The sequence below is a fragment of the Pocillopora verrucosa genome, chromosome 2 (genome assembly GCF_036669915.1).
Source record: "Pocillopora verrucosa isolate sample1 chromosome 2, ASM3666991v2, whole genome shotgun sequence".
Lineage (NCBI taxonomy): Eukaryota > Metazoa > Cnidaria > Anthozoa > Scleractinia > Pocilloporidae > Pocillopora > Pocillopora verrucosa.
In genome coordinates this window covers 1,433,111-1,447,341 of record NC_089313.1, presented here as the reverse complement: position 1 = coordinate 1,447,341, position 14,231 = coordinate 1,433,111, and the positions used below count along the sequence as shown (strand labels likewise).

The 14,231-nt window shown below is 46.0% G+C and overlaps 1 protein-coding gene across 1 annotated transcript; it reads left to right on the top strand.

Annotated features, from left to right (window-relative positions):
* Window positions 1-6,993: 6,993 nt before the first annotated feature.
* On the top strand, window positions 6,994-14,000 carry LOC131797318 (collagen alpha-1(I) chain-like). Its single transcript, XM_066162299.1, has 10 exons — window positions 6,994-7,070; window positions 7,104-7,516; window positions 7,886-8,551; window positions 9,027-9,403; window positions 9,836-10,404; window positions 10,895-11,250; window positions 12,272-12,388; window positions 12,455-12,904; window positions 13,345-13,629; window positions 13,753-14,000. The coding sequence occupies exons 1-10, from the start codon at window positions 6,994-6,996 to the stop codon at window positions 13,998-14,000; spliced, it is 3,558 nt and encodes a 1,185-aa protein (XP_066018396.1).
* Window positions 14,001-14,231: the final 231 nt, after the last annotated feature.

The window sequence follows — 14,231 nt, the reverse complement described above, 5'->3', positions numbered from 1 at the left end:
GTAAGTGAATCAACTCATCAATGAGTCATCATCAACTCTTTAACCTTAGCCTTCTTTACTAGGCGAAAAATGTTTGTGGTCGACTCTTTGCAGTCCTTTGATATCACCCCTAAGACTTACAAACATGTATTGCAACAACTCACCTGGCTTCGGCTTGGGCCTTTTAGGATTTGGTTCTTGGAAGAGAAAATACAGAGAAAACACAAGTTCAGTATCAGATAATTTAGGTTGTAAAATGTAAGAAAACTGATACACTGATCTTTCTGTCTTTCTTTTTATCTTTCTTTAAGCACATTTGTCTGTAAGTTTGTAGGTACGTTTTTCAGTTAGTCTGTTTTCCTTTCCCTTCCTGTTCATCTGTCTGTCTCTGTTTGACTTAAATTATTCTTATATAAAAAGAGTAAGCAAGCAGCTCTTACTTCGTCTGAAACATTTCCTTTTCTGTGCTCGAATCTGTGGTCCAATCAAAGCTTTCTTGAAGATTTGCAAACACGAGATGCTTCCTCTTAATACGCGGCGATCCCCTGGTTTTCGCCCCATAATAGCAGGGTAGTTAGTGGCGAGTTTGTAAATTCCAACACGGCGCTAAATGGCGAACAAATGATATTGTTAATGACTGATACTCTGCTTTGTTCATTAACCTATTGCGTCTGTTACTCTCCATGAGAAAGGGTACTGGAAAGAAGGTTAGAAGTCAGCCGAAGGTAACAACACAAACAAACTAAAACGTAAGACTGCGACTATCAGCAAAAAAAAAGCAAAGAAATTAGGTTTAGTTGGAAATTGAACTCTGTGTGCGAGACTTCTTTCTGGATACTGTTGTCATCACCACTGTGAACATATCGCTCTCCTTAATTGCTGACAATGGGTCCAAATGTGTTAAGTTGGTGAAAACAGTCTATTGTTATGTCTGTAATACCTGAGCATCAATGAAGCCATTTCTCCAAATGGTTCCAACTCCCTTCTTTTTATCGTAAGTAACAGCCAGATAATGCCATCGTCCCATTTTGATTTTCCTACTTCTTAGTGCTGGAACAGTTTTGCCGTTACGCGTGGAGAATCGGACGAAAAACTTTCGATTACCGGGTCGTCCTACAACCCAGACATGTACTCCACCCCAGGATTGGGGCTTATAATGGAAGATTGGTCCAGCGCTTTTGGGCTTCACCCATACAGTGATCGTTATTTCGTCCGTTGTGTCCAGTTTTCCGTAGTTTGGAAACACCACATAGCTATCTCGACTACCTCTCAACTTAATGGCACCTGAAGGGAGCCCATCGGGTCCGTTGTCTGGCCGCACATTACGGAGTTTTGCTCGTGGGTTCTTATTTGGAGAGATATCCCGTCCACTGAGTACACCACTGAGTGGGAATGTAGCCACAGGCGTCGGGGTACCTGGAATCATCATAGGTACATTAACGCATCTAAGTATCGCTGAACAACGAAGAGTGATTTATGCAACAATGACATTCACTTCTTACCTGTAGAAGGTTTTCCTGGAATTATTCCGGCTGCAAATGAGAAACAAGTGATACAAAATGACTTAAACAGTATTGTAAGATCAATCCGTGCAAGTAAGTTTGTTGCACTCAGTTTTTCCTTTGCCTCTTTCTTATTCCTACCGTAATTTTGCTAAGTTACTGGATTTGATTTCTGAGTTGAATTTCTCTGAACATTATTTCGATGCTATACAAAATAAAAAAGGTAAAATAAAGGCATACGATTAATGTAATTACACTCATTAAATTTTATTGAGGAAAACAATTTGAAAAACACCAGACTACAGACTGGCCATGGATTTATCATACAAGTTAACCCGCAGGTAATCTGGCTTACATTTTCAATTAATTTCTGTTGCACCTATCATACCTCCTTTGAAGCACCTTTTTCTCACTGCAATGATCTCGCGCCTGGTCAGAGCTCTGCTGTACACCTGTATACACGATAAGCGACCGCGGAAGAATCGTTTTCCACGCCTGGTTGAGCCCGCGCGGGCTGGTTTGTTAGTAAGAAGCTGAACTCGACCAATGATCCTACGTAAGACTGGCCTGGCATTAACGTACAATGTGACAATACCAGAAAGGAAATCGTACGAGAATCCTACGTAAGTCCAAGTCCTGGGCTTAAAGAACCTCTTTCGAGTCACGACAGGAATTTTCTTTCGTCTGTTTCGGCTGACAATGAGCGCTTCAATTCGATCCAAGCCGATGATTCTTAACCCAACCCCCACTCCACGTGGATCGTATTGGAACACCGGCCCTCCCCTTCCTTCATTGTACACCCATGCTATGCAAGTGATTGAACGCCTGGTGTCCAGTCTTCCATTATTTGGGAACTCTATGTAACTGTTAGGACTGCCAGAGAATCGCAATGCAGTGTCCGGTTTGCCGTCAGGGCCTGGAGCGATATTTACACTCGAAAGCTTTCCTGGAAGATTCTTGGTAGGGCTGAGGTCACGTGCACCAGAAGTAGCGTCCAGTGGGTACACGGCCACCAAGTTACGGATAGCTGTTTGAACAGAGGACAAAAATATCTTACACATTTTCCTAAAGAAACGTTTTGTTAAGACTCTTACAACTGTTAAGTTTTATGATGTAGAAAAAAAAAAAAAAGGAAACGAGACTTACCCGGTGTAGGTTTGGTAACAGGTAAAATTGGCTTTGTGGGTTTGACTTTACCTGAAACAGAAAATACGCTCGATAAAAACTTGTCTAAAATGAACATTTAAACTAACATTGTTTCACATAATTTTGTTTTAATTCAAACATTTTAAACATTTTCTTTACGATGGAACTCTCTTCAAGGCCATAATGAGGCGCTAGAAGTAATAATACTTGCAGTAAAATCGACTGCACCGGAAAAGAGAGAAACTCTATTGCTCTTAAAATGTTGACTGGCGACTCATTCAGACTCATTAGAGATACTATTTCCGAAAAAACAGTGTAGAGAGAGTGAAAGTAACTCTATTTTCCTTGAATAAAATTTAAAATCAGATTAAATAGGTCTGCGACAAACCTGGTCTGAAGCAGCTCTTTCTCGCGGCTCGGATTTGCCGGCTTGTCAGGGCTTCATTGTAAACTTGAACACAAGTTATTTTCCCCCGGAAGAAGCGACGATCTCCCTTTCGTGCACCCATTCTAACGGGATAATTGGTGGCAAGCTTTATTCTGCCGAGATTTCTTTCAGCTGAGATTTTGGAATCCACGAACAAACGTGCGTACCCAGTGTTCTTATCGTATGAAGCTGCAAGCCAGTTCCAAGTGCCCGGTTTCACTCTGTTCGTAGCCACAGGCCGTGTAAACTTCTTGGACCTTTTCACAAAGCGTGCGAAGAGAACATTCTTTCGAACCATCCAGAAATGCACTCCAAATCCTTTGGGATTAAAATTGAAGATCGGTCCAGCACTCTCCGGGTTTACATATGCAAGAATGGTTATAGAATCCTTTGCATCTAATCGTCCGTTGTTCGGAAACTCGATGAAGCTATCGGGACGGCCTCGGAACTTATAAGCACTACCACGCTGGCCGTCAGGACCTCGGGCTGGTAAGGCACCCACGATTTTTCCCGGACGGTTTTTCGTTGGGCTTATATCTCGGGCACCATATTTAGACTTCAAGGGGAAGAATGCCATCGCAGGAGGTAGAGCTGGTAACATGCAACAACAACAGTATCATTTTCAGAGTACAAAAACTTTAAAACAAGAAGATAAAAGGCTTAACAGTCTGAAATGCGGACGGAGTGCAGGAGGTTGGAACGCTACTGAATTGGTCATACCGTGTTTATACCAAGATAAAAACCTTCCCTTGCAAGATGAAGACATTATGTTTGGATTAAATTTTATAAAATCTAGACTTCAAAATAGATCAGTTCAAATAAGAACTCCTGGGTGGTATCCGTCGATTGCTCTCCTACCTGGAACAGGGGCTGTTGGTGGTCTGGTGGGAGTCGGTTGCCCTGGAAACAGAATAAAAAACATTAACCCGCGATATGTATGGTATAAAACAACCAAATGCATTTCTGTGGCTAACACTGCGCAAAATCAAAGTAATCTCTGGTATTCGAGTATGGAATACGTGATCGTGGTGCTTTAGAATCCTAGGGTATTCGAGTCGCGCACAATACCCCGCGCACACCTGGAGTATTCGTCTTGACTATGCTCGAATACTTCGCTGGTATATTTTTAAAAGTACACTATGCGTGTCTCGTACTCCTAAAATATTCTGGAATATTGCAGCACACCGTATCTTTAAAAGCTGTTGTACCAAAAAAATGTGTCTGGTTACTTTATATTCTATAACTTAGCCCGCATATCTACATTCCCATCCTACTTTGATGAAGAACTTAAGAATTTGAATTAAAGCGTGTGTCCTCAGTCTTCACTGTTAAGACTGACAGAGATAAAATATTTTTGAATTTAGCGTAATGGCAAGTAATTATGTTCATGGCCTTTCTCAAATCCAAGACTATGAGGGTGGGTGAACTGAAAATAATGGTTTAATTGCAGCTTGGAATGAGCAGCATCAGGACAAAATGTCAGGTTGATTGTTGTTCAATATTCAATTGGTTTAAGTGTATATCTTACGTCGAGGTTGGTGATTAGTACCTGGTTTAAAGCAAACATTCTGTACATTCTTTATCTGAGGCCCAGTCAAAGCATCGCTGTAAACTTGAAGACACGTGATACTGCCACTGAATGGTCGCCGACCACGGGTCAACCCTCCAAGCCTAAGAGGTTTCTTTGTAGCAAGCCTGATCCAGCCGAGCTTCTGAAAAGCAATGGGTCGAGAGTTCCGCCAAATAGTTCCCATTCCCGTTCGCTGGTCATAGGTGATGGCTAAGTAACTCCATTGTCGCAAGGTAACTCCTCGTCGTCTTGTTTTTACAGTTTTGGTTGGTCGACCGTTACGGCGGACAAAACGAGCGTACAAAATATCCGGCGATCGAATGCCGAAAGTCACCCCTCTCGGTCTGAACTCAATTATTTTCCCTGGCGCGTCCGGTTTGACCCAAGCAGTCACTGTTATGGAATTCTTGGTGTCCAGTTTCCCACTGTTCGGAAACTCCACATAGCCGGTCTTAAATCTCGGGAATTTGATGGCTCCACCAGGCTGACCATTAGGTCCACGAGCGGGTCGAACACCATATATTAGTCCTGGGCTGTTCCTCAGGGGACCAATGTCTTTTCCTCGAGTCTTTTGGTTCAATGGGAAAATAGCGACAGCCTTCGGTGGTTCTGTTGATACGGAAATTTAATAAATTCGAAATGGGGTTAAACGTGAACTCTGGAATCATGTGCGATATGTTAATTGCTCATGTACTTACTTGGTTTCTTAGTGGGTTTTTTCGGTCCCTGTTCACTGCCTCCTGCCTCTGCGGGGGAAAACAAGAGAGTCATATAAAAATCTGACTCTATTCATCTTACTAAAAGTAATGTGCGTTTTTATGGTGATGATTAGAATCCAACATGTATTTATGAAACGACCGTCGTTTGGTAACACTCTTTGTTGCTAATATTAGGAGACTCACTTTTAGTTTGCATTGTACTTACTTCTTCCACTAATTTACCAATGACAAATGTTACGTCACGTCATTGGGCTACAGGTTTGCCCATTTTTGATAGACTGTCTGCTGACACTCCTTAATTTCTCCTTCAAAATTGCCTCTGAAATCAGGAAAGGCTTACCAACCTGCGCATGCTTTGTCTTTAATGCGTTTCACTATAGTTCCCAGGCCTCTAAAGTTGGTCTTGTACGAGTGCTGAGGATCTTTAGCTACCGTGAGAATCTCACTGAGATCAGCATTAGTTCCAACGCCGATACTGAAGATATTTACTCCCATAGCAACAAGCTGTTGTACTGGGCCAAGCACTCGGTCGGACGATTTACCCGCAGTTAGGTAAACCAACGTTTTCTTGCCCTTGCTAGCGGGAAAGAGCCGCTTTAATGCAAGGGTCAACGCTTTTCCTGATAGGCGTGCTCCACCGTCGGGCTGTAGCAGGCGGGTGATGCGTTTTATTTGCGTCGGCTTGTTAAACTGACCAAAGCTTATCTTGACTGCAGGGCGATACGAGTTCGTAATTAAACCAATCCGGACATTCTGACTGGAGACAGTAAAGGAATCCACCAATTCCAAGACGAATTTCTTTATGAAGTGGAATACTTTCTTAAGGCCGCCAGCTGCGTCGATTACGAAGCCAATGTCCATCTTAACTTTGCACACTGTGGAACAATCGACGGTTTTTTTAATTCATAGCATTGTTTAAATAATTTCCTAATTACGTCTCAGCAAAATTTGTCGTTAAATGATATTAACGTTTAGTCTGCTTGATTTTACTTGTCCTGGCTTTTTCCCACAAAAACCATGTGCGAATAATATGTTGGTATGATTAGAGACATAAACAAAGCAGGATCTTTGGTAACTATACTACTGTTAGAGGAGAAGGCTGCCAAAAGCAAGGGAATGCGACGAAATTAATTTTTTTAAATGAAGCTGAACTTAAAAGTTAAATCACAACTGAAGAGAAAAAGAAAAATAATAATACCTTTGTTAGGCGCTGTTGTGGCAGCAGGTCCTGTTGTGGGGCCAGATGGTCCGACTGGCCGCGTAGGAATAGTTGTTGGTTTCTTCACGACAGTAAAGCCTCGAATATAAAAATAAAAGCAGTTATTTCATGTAGAAAGTCGTTTTTATATTCTGTATTATAATTTAATAAACTAGTTCTTCCATAAGGTTATCGGTTTGACCCAAAAAAGACGTAGGAACAGAACAATTGCAAACATTTTAGTTTTTTGAGTTATAAAGACAACTGTTAAATGACAATAAACTTGATGCAAAGCAAAAGATAAGAAAGGTTAAAGATCGAGGAACGTTTCCTTGAAATGCTGGATCATCACGTTACCTGGTGGTATAGTGATACAAGGCTTTCCGGTTGTTGGCTTTGCACCTCCAGGCTTTGTTGGGCCGCTTTTTGGTGTTGTTTTCGCTCCTGGGCGCATGACACATCCTGGACCTCCAGGTCCACCCGGTCCTCCAGGGCCCCCTGGGCCTCCAGGACCACCCGGTCCTCCGGGGCCTCCTGGTTGACCAGGTGGAGCCGTTTTCGGGCCTCCAGGACCGCCTGGACCACCTGGTCCTCCTGGTCCCCCGGGGCCTCCAGGTCCTCCGGGTTTTCCTGGAGGAGCAGTTGTAGGACCATTTGGACCTCCTGGACCTCCTGGACCCCCAGGGCCTCCTGGTCCTCCTGGACCCCCTGGTCCACCAGGGCCCCCTGGACCGCCAGGACCACCAGGTGTTCCTGGGGGTTTAGTTGTGGTTTTTGCAGGCTTTCCAGGTTTCTTTGTTGGACCACCTGGGCCTCCTGGACCACCAGGACCTCCAGGTCCACCAGGGCCACCGGGACCTCCAGGTCCCCCAGGTCCCCCTGGAGATCCTGGTCGCTTTGTTGTTGGTCCCCCAGGTCCTCCTGGACCTCCAGGTCCGCCAGGTCCCCCAGGTTTGCCTGAAAAAGGGGAACGAAGTATGATAGCATTGATAGTTCACTTCCCGTCATTGTCGTTGTCAAAGATGTATTATTAAAGAAAAATCCCAAAGTTTTGCCATAATAAGTTTTTCTTTTGTCTTCCTCGCGGTATGCGATTTCGAGGTATGCATTTTTGCTTCTCTTAGTATAAACGAGTCGTTTTGAATATGCTAACTCTGAAAGTAACGTGCAACGTGCTGCCGCTGTTGGAACCCTCAGATGTGTATTTACCATTTATCAAATTACCTATTCCACTATCATTATCATTAATTTTACCATTATGATTATGATAATAGTCAGTACCACTTTTATGATTATTAGCAGCCTTTTATTTCTTTTCTCAATATTTTGTGATCTGACCTGGAGCTTTTGTCTTGGGTGTTTTTGGCGTGGTCTTCGCTGGTGGCCCTCCAGGCCCACCGGGTCCTCCTGGCCCACCGGGTCCACCAGGTCCTCCAGGACCACCAGGACCTCCAGGGTTTCCTGGTGCATACTTGGTAGGTTTGGTTTTAGTACCAGGAGGTTTCGTCTTTGGTCCACCAGGGCCCCCTGGTCCTCCAGGTCCTCCAGGCCCACCGGGCCCCCCTGGCCCTCCTGGCCCTCCTGGCCCACCGGGAGATCCCGGGCGTTTCGTTGGTTTCTTCGTAGGAACTGGTTTTGTTGTTTTTGGACCTCCGGGTCCCCCGGGACCTCCAGGACCCCCAGGGCCTCCAGGACCTCCTGGTCCTCCCGGTCCACCAGGGCCCCCTGGGCCTCCAGGACCGCCTGGTTTTCCTGGTGGCTTAGTCGTAGGTGTTGTTTTAGGTACTCCTGGTTTTGGTGGCTTTGTCTTTGGTCCTCCTGGGCCTCCTGGTCCGCCTGGTCCTCCAGGTCCTCCAGGACCTCCTGGTCCCCCTGGGCCCCCAGGGCCTCCAGGCTTCCCAGGTTTTGTGGTAGGCCCACCAGGACCTCCTGGTCCTCCTGGGGAACCTGGACGTTTTGTAGTGGGACCTCCAGGTCCTCCAGGACCTCCTGGACCGCCAGGACCACCTGGTCCTCCAGGGCCGCCTGGCCCTCCAGGGCCACCTTAAGTTCAGAATAATCTAGTGAATATTTTGTGCTGTATAATGTATCGCATCTTAAAGGCCAAATTGAACAGAAGAGACATGAACTACCGATATCAGCAAAAGGAAAACACGTTAACACCTCCCCAGTTTCTAGGAAAGTAATGAATAATATTTGAGACATACTTTCGCTTTCATTGCTCATCACTTCATAATCTAATATCTTGATAGTGTTTCGATGCATTTTTCAAAAAATTGGCCATCTTAATTCAATCTCGATTTTTTTTCAGCTTTTAATTAATGTTTACTATCTTTAACAAAAGACTTAAAACTTAGTAATTCCCATAGATGAATGACTACTTGTTCTATCGAAAACATATTAAAGTGACAGCTTTGCAATTGCATTACTCCCGCTGGCTTCACCGTCACGGTTTATTTTTTACCTGGTGTTCCTGGTCGTTTAGTTGTTGGTCCTCCTGGCCCACCAGGGCCACCGGGTCCTCCAGGGCCTCCTGGACCCCCAGGTCCCCCTGGTTTTCCTGGACGCTTCGTTGTGGGCCCTCCAGGACCTCCTGGACCTCCAGGCCCTCCCGGTCCCCCAGGTCCTCCAGGCTTGCCAGGTGGCTTTGTTGGCTTTGTTGGTCCTGTTGGTCCACCTGGTCCTCCAGGTCCTCCAGGTCCACCAGGTCCACCAGGTCCTCCTGGACCTCCTGGACCTCCTGGAGTACCAGGTGGTTTTGTGACTGGTGTTGTAGGCTGTCCTGCTGGCGGCCCTCCAGGTCCACCTAGGATTTATCGAAAAAAATACTTGATGTTTAAGATTCACGTTTCTTATCAAAAGGTTGTAAATGGATGATTCTGACTCAAATCTGAGTTTGTTAGGTAGGATAAGCTCTTGGTGATTAGATCATGTTAAGGAGGTTGTGTTCGACATGCGATGCTCGTTGTGATACTTCAGAAGAAACTTACGAGATATCTAAAAAACTGTGCTAAGACTAAATTGTTCGCTTTTAAGAATGTTGATACTCTAATACTGTCTTGATAACAAGTGCTCCGGTTTTAGTTGGTCAGAACTTTGCAAAACTAACGCAATTCGCCAGGTCGTATGACAAAAATGAATTTAAAGTTGTTAACAGTCGCATCATATTCGAGCATTAACGACAAAGACGAAGATTCAGTCTGACAGGAGTATATATACTGCAATATACTGCAACATTTTAAAATTTGATGGCTCGTTGATAAAAGTTAAAATTGTGTCATGGACTGCAGATAGTGTTGTGGATTGCACACATCTCTCATTGTACCTGGCCCTCCTGGTCCTCCAGGTCCTCCAGGCCCACCTGGTCCTCCTGGTCCTCCAGGACCTCCTGGACCTCCAGGTCCTCCTGGCCCTTTTGGCCCCCCTGGTCCACCTGGTGTACCTGGGCGTTTTGTTGGTTTGGTTGGTTTAGTTGGTACACCAGGTCTAGCAGTTGTTGGTCCTCCCGGACCTCCAGGTCCCCCAGGTCCACCTGGTCCACCAGGACCCCCAGGCCCTCCAGGTCCTCCGGGTCCACTCGGCCCTCCTGGTCCACCTGGTTTACCCGGGCGTTTTGTTGGTTTGGTTGGTTTAGTTGGCACCCCAGGTCTGGCAGTTGTTGGTCCTCCTGGACCCCCAGGTCCACCGGGTCCTCCAGGTCCTCCAGGTCCGCCAGGACCTCCTGGTCCTCCGGGTCCTCCTGGACCCCCTGGTCCACCTGGGCGTCCCGGGCGTTTTGTTGGTTTGGTGGGTTTGGTAGGCACACCTGGTCGTGCAGTTGTTGGACCACCTGGGCCTCCAGGACCCCCCGGGCCTCCAGGTCCGCCTGTTGAAAATAGAACAATAACCTTTTAAACGTCATATTCTCATAAATATTATTCATTAACTATTTAATTCATTACGACCCTTACAATCTTAACGTCCGTAACATGATGTGAGCTTCAAGTTTCTTAAGCGGTACTGTTATAAAGGTTTACTATTTGGCTAGTTTACAGCTGGTTTAACGTTACATTATCTATATATGGAAATCGTGGCAGCTGCACCACGGCCAATCAAACGGAATGCAGATTTCGATTAATTGAATCACATAATTAACAATTTTTTTACTCTCCTGTACCACAATTTGCCAGCAAAACAGCAAGCTTAAGCAAGGATTCTTAAAAGGCAAAAAAAAAACCCTTTAGGTAAGTGTCACCCTATATTCATCAAACGTGGTATGACATGACTGCTGACATTGACAACGCTCGTCTAGGATCTTTCTAATACTATCATTTAACTTTGATTTCCTTATATTTTGCTCGTTTAACGTATAAGAAGACTCGTTCTGTATCACAAACCTGGTCCTCCTGGGCCACCGGGTCCACCAGGCCCCTTAGGGCCTCCTGGTCCGCCTGGAGTGCCTGGTTTCCTTGTGGTTGGCTTTTTCGTCGGCACACCTGGCCTTGGAGTTGTAGTCTTGGGACCATTTGGACCTCCAGGTCCACCTGGACCTCCAGGACCACCAGGCCCACCCGGACCTCCTGGGCCTCCTGGACCGCCTGGAGTTCCGGGGCCTCCTGGTTTTCCAGGAGGCTTTGTAGTAGGTCCTCCAGGTCCTCCTGGACCTCCAGGACCACCAGGTCCTCCTGGTTTTCCTGGTTTCTTTGTTGTGGGACCGTACGGACCGCCAGGTCCCCCGGGACCACCTGGGCCACCCGGACCTATGTAAACAAACCATGAGACAGTAAACACGAGGAGCTTTTGATAACGATTGATAAAATGCAATTGATGTCTGCTGCTGATAGGATCAGTTTGTTTTGTCCTCCCGAGAGTCTCAATGTTTCCTGAGACGAAGTCTTCCAACTCTCTGGAGAAGAAACTTACTGTTTCCCGAGGGAACAGACACTAAGTGCTCTGTTATATATTTAAAGGATGAACATTGTGGATTAGCAAAAAAGGAGCGTTTATAATAGTACAACTTCACTTTTTGTAAACACCGCAAATGTACCTTTAAAAAATCGTATTTTCGTAGTCCTTCTGCTCAACCACTACTCGATTTCGTCTTTCGATAAAGCAGACGAGCGCTGCTTTTTCGTCACAGGTTAATCCATCGTGATTTTAAGAATTGGCGGAGAGCTAGCGACAAATCAAAATTTTCTGGAATCCCCGAGGAGTTAAGATAACAAAGCTTAAAAAATATCTCGCTACAATCACCACCGGCCTAAGCGACGCTCTGATTACGTGCAAAAACCTGAAAAATGATCGCATTTAATAAACGTATTCGAATCAGGATACAATTTTGACATTCTGTCAAAATTTAATTTGAGCGGGTTACATTTTGATTAATCCAGGCTCACGTGATTACCAATCAACCAATCACAATCTTCTTTCGAGCAAGGGAAACCGCAGGCGTATAGCAATAATCAATATTTCTATGGCGCAAATCAACATGAAGATATATTCAAATGCACGTTACATTCTAAGTGACACATAAGAAAAAAAAATTAGGAACAAGCATTGTGAACGTACAGAGGGTTAAAAGTAATTAAATACGGACAACCGAGTGTTTAATAAGCAAGGTGGAGGGCACGAACCCAGGACACTATCGCCCTCTTTAAGTAGCAAATTAACGTTTAACAATTAATATCAAGATCAAAACCTCTGTTACAGTATGATGTTATTGATTAAGATATTATTCATAAGTCAATTAAGACGATATCATTGACACATTACCTCCCGGTCCTCCTGGTCCACCAGGTCCTCCAGGTCCTCCTGGGCCACCGGGTCCTCCAGGTCCCCCAGGTCCCCCTGGTCCTCCAGGGCCATTGGGTTTCCCCGGGGCATAAGGAGTTGGTGTCGTCTTCTTGGTTGGTGCTCTTGGAGATGCTGTTGTAGGACCACCAGGTCCACCTGGTCCTCCTGGACCACCTGGCCCTCCAGGTCCTCCAGGACCTCCTGGACCCCCAGGCCCTCCAGGGCCACCAGGTCCCCCAGGGCCTCCAGGACCACCAGGACCTTTTGGGCCTCCCGGACCTCCTGGTGTGCCTGGTTTCTTTGTTGGTTTAGTTGGCTTTGTTGGTGTTCCCGGACGGCTTGTTTTGGGTCCTCCTGGCCCTCCGGGTCCTCCAGGCCCACCTGGTCCACCTGGGCCTCCAGGACCACCAGGTCCACCAGGCCCTCCAGGTTTCCCTGGCTTCTTTGTTGGCTTAGTAGGTTTGGTAGATTTTCCTGGGACGGGCGTTGTCTTTCCACCAGGCCCTCCGGGACCTCCAGGGCCTCCAGGACCTCCTGGACCTCCGGGACCTCCAGGCCCTCCAGGGCCTCCAGGTCCTCCGGGTCCTCCAGGTTTACCAGGTCTCTTTGTTGGTTTTGTTGGTCTTGTAGACTTTCCTAGGAAGTAATTTTACATAGGCGTCTTCACCGCATGAACACATACGATATTTATGGGAGAAATGTTGTGCAACGGCTACAATTGTGCTTCCTTCTTTTGTAACTACGATATCCATTTTATTTTCGTATCTAAATGACTCACATTGATATCGTCAAGAAAAATTTGTTATAAAACAATAGTTGGAATAATTGTTATGATACAACGAAGTTGCCGGTCTCCTTTACCATCAGTTGGTAAATTAGCATCTCGCTCAAAACTATAACGATCATAATATATCATAATTTGGCACTAACATCAATTGGCAGCTTAGGTGCATGTCAATAGAAAATGCATTATTCACTGACACTATTTGTCCTAATCCTTGAATTATTTTTTTAAAAGCTTCCATAGTAAGCTCAAGTCGTACCTGGTTTCTTGGTTGTTGGTCCGCCTGGTCCGCCGGGACCACCTGGGCCTCCTGGGCCGCCAGGCCCTCCTGGACCTCCAGGTCCCCCAGGGCCTCCAGGCTTACCTGGAGGCTTTGTTGTTTTCCCTGGTCTTGGGGTTGTCTTTGGTCCTCCGGGTCCACCGGGTCCACCTGGACCTCCAGGACCACCTGGTCCTCCGGGACCTCCAGGGCCACCTGGGCCACTAGGTCCTCCGGGTCCGCCGGGTCCTCCAGGTCCTCCAGGTCCACCTGGTTTACCTTTAAAAGCGTGAATTAGATAGCATCAGGCGGTGCTATGATCAAACTGTGTAATAGAAAGATGGGTTGTGAATTCCTCACCTGGAGGAGTTTTCGTTGGCTTTGTGGTTGTACCAGGTTTAGGCCCTCCAGGACCTCCTGGGCCGCCTGGTCCACCCGGTCCTCCAGGCCCACCAGGACCCCCGGGACCACCAGGACCCCCGGGACCACCAGGACCACCTGGACCACCTGGTTTTCCAGGTTTACCTGGGCCGCCTCTTTTCGGTGTTGTCTTAGATACTGCAATAAAAACATGCGAATTGTTAGAAGTCCATCAGTCAATCTTGAGATGCATAGGATTTATTACTCAAGAGTATCCTTTCTAATGAACGCTTTCCGCTCCACTATCTTTTCGCCAGAAAGAAGGACAGTTGAGGTTTATGCGTCATATATTCTATCCAAGAGATCGATCACATGATATGAGTAACCTCTACAGGTTTAAAACTGTAGGTTTTGAAACGAATCCACTCTCGCATATCAAGGGACTAACAAGTGTAAATATTAGAAGAATTGTAGACTACTATTTGACATTTTTAAGGGTACCATTTAGCTTAACA